The following is a 5,603-nucleotide window of genomic DNA, read 5'->3' as shown; positions in this document are numbered from 1 at the left end:
GGGTCACATCATTGCTGGTAAGGTCACTTGCTAGTTGTAGCAGTGGGACTGAATCTGCTTTCACATGCAGGGGGTGATTGGATTGGAGGAAGGGCCAATGGAATTTTTTTTTTTTTTTTTTTTTTTTTTTTTTTTTTTGGGGCGGGGGTGGTGGGGGGTGGGGACTTCATTTGGTAAAACACCCCACCCCCCCAAAAAAAAAAAAAAAGTAACCACTGCACAGCTTTCACAGATCTCAATTACCAGTATGGGAAACAACATTCTGGAGAATCTATTCTACATTTAACAATGACTAATTCTACTAGGTTGCCCTATGGGTTCCTCCCTTTTTACCCACCTATACACATATATTCCACCTTTAGTGATCCAGCAGAAGAAATCGAACTGATGCCCTCAAATTTACTACATAAACCAAGTTTTGGTGCAAATGGATTAGAAATGCAACTTCTATTTAATGACAGAAATATCATATATTTCTTTTTTCCTCTTTTACAAGAAGAAAACATTTCAGATTGGCAGAGGCCCCCAAGACTGGATATTGGAAAGCAAGGAATAAGTAACCAAAAAGCATTCATAGAGCTCAGGAATGTCAGCAATCTTGAACTTTACATTTTGAAGTCTATAACTAGTCCATTAAAATATTACCACAAGATATATTCATGATAGACAAAAAATAAATAATAAATAAAAAATAAAAAATAAAATAAAATTGGAGAGGAAAAACAGTGTGTGGAAGTTGGAACATCAATGCAACAGGGATGAGAATACCTTCTTTGGGTCTGGAATAGAACAGAGCGGAAGGTGAGTAATCATTTCTTGATATGCACATTCATCCCTTTCCGTAAGTTGAATCACCCCATCCAAGACAAGAACCTTACCATATGTTGATGACTGAAAAAAGGAAGAACAAAAGCTTCAAAATAATTACAATCAAATTTAGATATAATCTGTCAGGGTACATATTAAAAAAGTACACTAACATGACTTGAGAAAATTTTGATCTTTTCCTGGAGCAGCAAATACCTGGAATACCATAACATTTTGGTATTCAGATTTTCCCTGAAATAAGATCTTTTCTACCTTCAGCGAGTGCGCTTCTCCTGAAGAGTAAATGAAGAACTGTCAATCATTTCTGCAACTTATCTTTCACTCATTAAAATGAAGAATGAATATTCGTTTGTGACAATTAGTACACTGAAACAGGGAAAGTGGAAGCCCAAGGGAGGTTATGATATCTAACTGAGTTTCCAGACTTAGATTTAAAAACAAAATTTCCAGAGGCCGTACTTCCTACGATAGAGGGTCCAAAGGCCATAAAGTCCCCAATCTTTTATACTGATGTGATAAAGTATGTACATATGCATCTAAGGAAATACCAAAAGAAGCACAAAAAATATGAAGACAACACAACAACTATGACTTCAGCCTTCTCTCTGAGCATTAGTCTTTATTGTCCATTGTCAGTTGAATGCTCCATCAATAACATTATAAGCATTTAAGTTTTTTGTTTACATAAAAAAAGGAGCATATTGCAAAAACCAAGAGAAAGCCATCTATCTACCAGACAGCATTGCAGATTACTGAATTTAAGTCTCTTAGAAATCCAAATCAATTAAAAGGAAACACCCTAGACCCCTAATCAATAGATCCATGCAACCTAGGTTGCACAAGGGTTACAATTGTTTATTCAATCAAAACTTAAGCCGGAACAAACTAAATGAAGTAGGAACCACCCATTTAAGTGGTGGTAGATAACAGCAATCGAATGATTGACCAGTTCATACACCTAAGCATTCCAGTAAATCCAGTGAAATGAAACACTTGAAAACATCATAGTAGTTAAAATAATCAGTGCCAAAAAGACAATGAACCAAAATTAGTCATTAAAAAGACATACCAGAAAATTACCAAACACTTAATACAAAATAAGAACCAACAACACATGTCAATCAGCCAGGATCCTCAAAAAGCAAACGACTTAAAGGTCAACTAATTTGGATATAGCCCTTACTGCACAATTCATAGTGTTTACATCCATTTCATAAGGTTGGCCCGAAATGCAGGATGGTTTGCACAGAGAATGGAAGATGTTAATTTGACTGCAAACATGATAAGGATTATGTTGAACTTTGGTTATTACGTGGAAAAATAATAATAAGTAGATAACCTTAAACGAAAAGCAAAAGATTATCCTTTTAGTATTATAGTTCCTAAATTCGTTTAATTATTATAAATTCCTAATTTAATAAGAATGGGTGGGCTACAACTATTGGAAGGAAGAAGCAACTACTGTTTCTGAATACAAAGAAAATTAAGTCAACCAAAACAATTATTTCGAACTTCAAAAATAATAGTAAAAAAGGATACAGCATACAAAACCAAAATAAAACAAAGACCAAGGAGTAGCATCAGATATTGCAGAATAAATAAGCCTATGTATTAAAAAGGAAAAAAAATGATCGATATCTTTTACCTGAACAGAGTATTCTGTTACAAATATAGTAAATGAAAACAAAAAAAATGATTAGCAATCCTTAAGATCCATAAATTGTTAAGAAGCAACATCTACTTAAAGAACAAAATGTCAATATAAAGGCTCCGAAATAACGTCAAAGTCGAAAAGCATGAGCATATAGCATCACACTTCAGCAGAAAAAGTAAACAGTTGTCCACAGAAAATGACCAACCATCCATTCATCAACCTGTCCCGATACAATTCTACTTATACAAGGATAGCCAGCAAAATATATTATCTCCATACAATGCACCCAAAAGGGGATCAAAATTTGACCAATCCATATACATAACAAAGTTTCAATATAAGAAAATCCCCTCAAGTATAAAGCAAATAGCTTTTTTTTTTTTCCTTTTTCTTTTTTTCAGGTGAATGTTGAAGCAAACAATAAAATCAAAACGTTAGTTTTACACTTCCCATAACTCATTGAAATCAAATGCATCCTCAGATGCGCCCGAGAATCATCAGAAACAAGCCAAATATAATCTGAGAGAACGAAAAGAACCAGAGAGAAAATACAAAGCACCAATGCCAGTAAAATAATCTACACAAATCAACGAGTAGAAACTTGAAATGCAGAAAAATTACGAGGGTAGGAAATAGTATTCCAGATAATGAGATTCAAACAGAAATCAGCCAGTTACAAAGAATACCCATTTGGACAGATTGAGCTAACCTCAAGAAACCAGACAAAAGCCACGCAAACATCCGAAGGGGGTGAAGAATAACATACAACAATGGTTTCAATACTAGTAGCCATAACAAAAACAACCCAGAAACCCAGGGAACCCAATAATCAGAATAACAACAGTGAAACAAAATGCGAAATAAAAAAAAAAAGAGCTTAGAGACACAGAGTCCAAGAGAACAGACCAGGCCACATTGGGCTAATCTCAGAAAACCACCCAGGGATGACAGCAGAAATACAATCGAGCTCCTTCCCATTTCCATTCTCCATCTCAACAGATAAAGACGAAGCAGAAACACCGTTCTCGCTGTTATCAATCACAGTTTCACCTTCTTCTCCTTCTCTCGGCCTCTTGAAAGGCAAATCAGAAGAAACTTTAGAAGCAGAAGCAACAACACTATCTTTATCCATGGATTCCCTTTCCCTCACTTCTATATATATAACAACAACAACAGCAAAAGAACCCAGCAACAGAGTAAGATTTTTCCCCCTTTGAAGACCACAATCAGAAACTACTAACACCGATCGTTGAGGATGAAAGTGTTGATTTTGATTTCAGAAGAAACCCAAAATCAAAAAGTGCAAACAAGAGAGAGCAGAGGTGAGATATATCTGATTAAGGGAAAGGAAACGAATCACTCACTTCCTCGACCTCTCCACAGGGGAAACGAATTATTACTATTCAAGTACGGAATGAATACTATATATATGAATGAGATGGGTGATGGGATTCTCAAGTCCATATAAAAATTAGTAAATATAAAAGCAAATGATAGAACTCTCATTAGGGTTGTGACCTCTGGGACTCCCATTGTCAGAATACATTATCACACATGATATTACTCTTTTTTACACTGTTGCCACTGCTTAACTATCTATGTACAATTGTACACAATAAAAAAAATAAAAAATTAATTTTTTTTTTAACCCAGATAATATATGCCATATGGGACCCGGAAAAACTATAATTATATTAAAGATTAAACTGATGATTAAAAAGAAAAACACTAAATTCAATTAAATATTCTTTTTTTTTTCTTCTAACGATGGGTATTCAGGCCTTTGACCTAACTAGTCTCACGGGCCCATACTAACCCCACAACCATTAATTAAATATTCCATATGTATAATATATATATATATATACGTAAATATGGTTGAAAAGATATAAGCTCAAAAGAATAGATGTGGATTGCAGAGTAAACGATTTAATTCACGATATCGATGGCGAACGATATTGATTTAAAAACCAATATCAATATGCATGGGCCGCATTGAACCAATATAGGATCAAAGTATCAAATTTTTAACAAAGATTGATATTTGTTCAGTTGATCTGTATCAATCGAGTATCGATATTGGTATTAGTCACGATCGATACCAAAACAAATCAACCAATAGGACCATTTTGATATCGATACCTAAAACAACTATCAATAGACCTTTTGACTTACCTTGTATTGGATTTTCCTCCTCACCACATCTGATAGAAATCGTGATAGGTTGAAATTTGACACATAAGAGTCAAAGGTGAAGCTTACTTACACTAAAAATTGAATCTTACCAAATCCACCATTGGATTGAAAATTTTATAGGATTTGACCACGTGGCATATATTAGCACATTCTATATATCTTTCTTTTCTCCTATAATAAGGACAGATATGATCAAGCAATAAAAATTACTCTCTCTTGCATTTAATGTATGAATATTTTGAAAACTACTTGTGTTTGACATATAAAGGTTTAATTAAAAAAAAAAAAATTGGCATAAATAAGGCATATAAAACTCCACAACAAATTAAGTCAAGATATATATGAATTTATGAACTGTTAATTTATCTATATATTTATTCTAATTGCACTAAATGTATGTTATATATGTACATTTTTAATATAGTTTATATAGTTCCCAGCCAAAAAAAAAAATGTATATATAGTGGTTCTCACTAGTGATGTTCTTGAAAAGGAGTATAATTTATGGGCAGTGGTCTCTGATCGGAGAAGTATCCTATGCCTCTTTAAGAAAAAATGAATAAAAAACTTCATGTGAGTGGGTTTAGATTACCCCGATGGCTCAAGATATTTATTCCACAATTTATACATTGTTAATGAGAAAAAAGGTTTCTCTTTACCAAAAAAAATTGGGAAAATGTATCTCTTTCGTCCTCTATTCCATCCAGTTCAGCCCTTCAGGCTTTGTTTGGTAGCCAAGTGAATAAAGTAAGAAAAAAAAAAAAAATCAATAATGTATTATTTTCTTGGTTTAAAAAATTATCATTATGTTTGGTATGTCTTGAACCAATAGAAGATTATTTTTTTTTTTAATTTCAATGGTGAAGTTTTATTCTCCTGTCAACAAAAATTAATAATAATAATTTCTTGTATAAAACATAAGAAA

At 33.2% G+C, this 5,603-nt stretch overlaps 1 protein-coding gene across 1 annotated transcript in view; it reads right to left on the bottom strand.

Annotated features, from left to right (window-relative positions):
- LOC122077746 (spermidine synthase 1) overlaps window positions 1-3,915 on the bottom strand; it is a 6,762-nt gene extending 2,847 nt beyond the window's left edge. Inside the window, exons 1-3 of the mRNA XM_042643593.1 lie at window positions 3,389-3,915; window positions 1,024-1,100; window positions 769-891 (exon numbers count right to left, since the gene is read on the bottom strand). Coding sequence (XP_042499527.1) covers window positions 769-891; window positions 1,024-1,100; window positions 3,389-3,614 — 426 coding nt within the window. The 5' untranslated portion in view covers window positions 3,615-3,915. The remainder of the gene's footprint in view (window positions 1-768; window positions 892-1,023; window positions 1,101-3,388) is intronic.
- Window positions 3,916-5,603: the final 1,688 nt, after the last annotated feature.

Source organism: Macadamia integrifolia, chromosome 5 (genome assembly GCF_013358625.1).
Source record: "Macadamia integrifolia cultivar HAES 741 chromosome 5, SCU_Mint_v3, whole genome shotgun sequence".
In the NCBI taxonomy this organism is placed as follows: Eukaryota; Viridiplantae; Streptophyta; class Magnoliopsida; order Proteales; family Proteaceae; genus Macadamia; species Macadamia integrifolia.
This window is presented reverse-complemented; position numbering and strand designations above follow the sequence as displayed.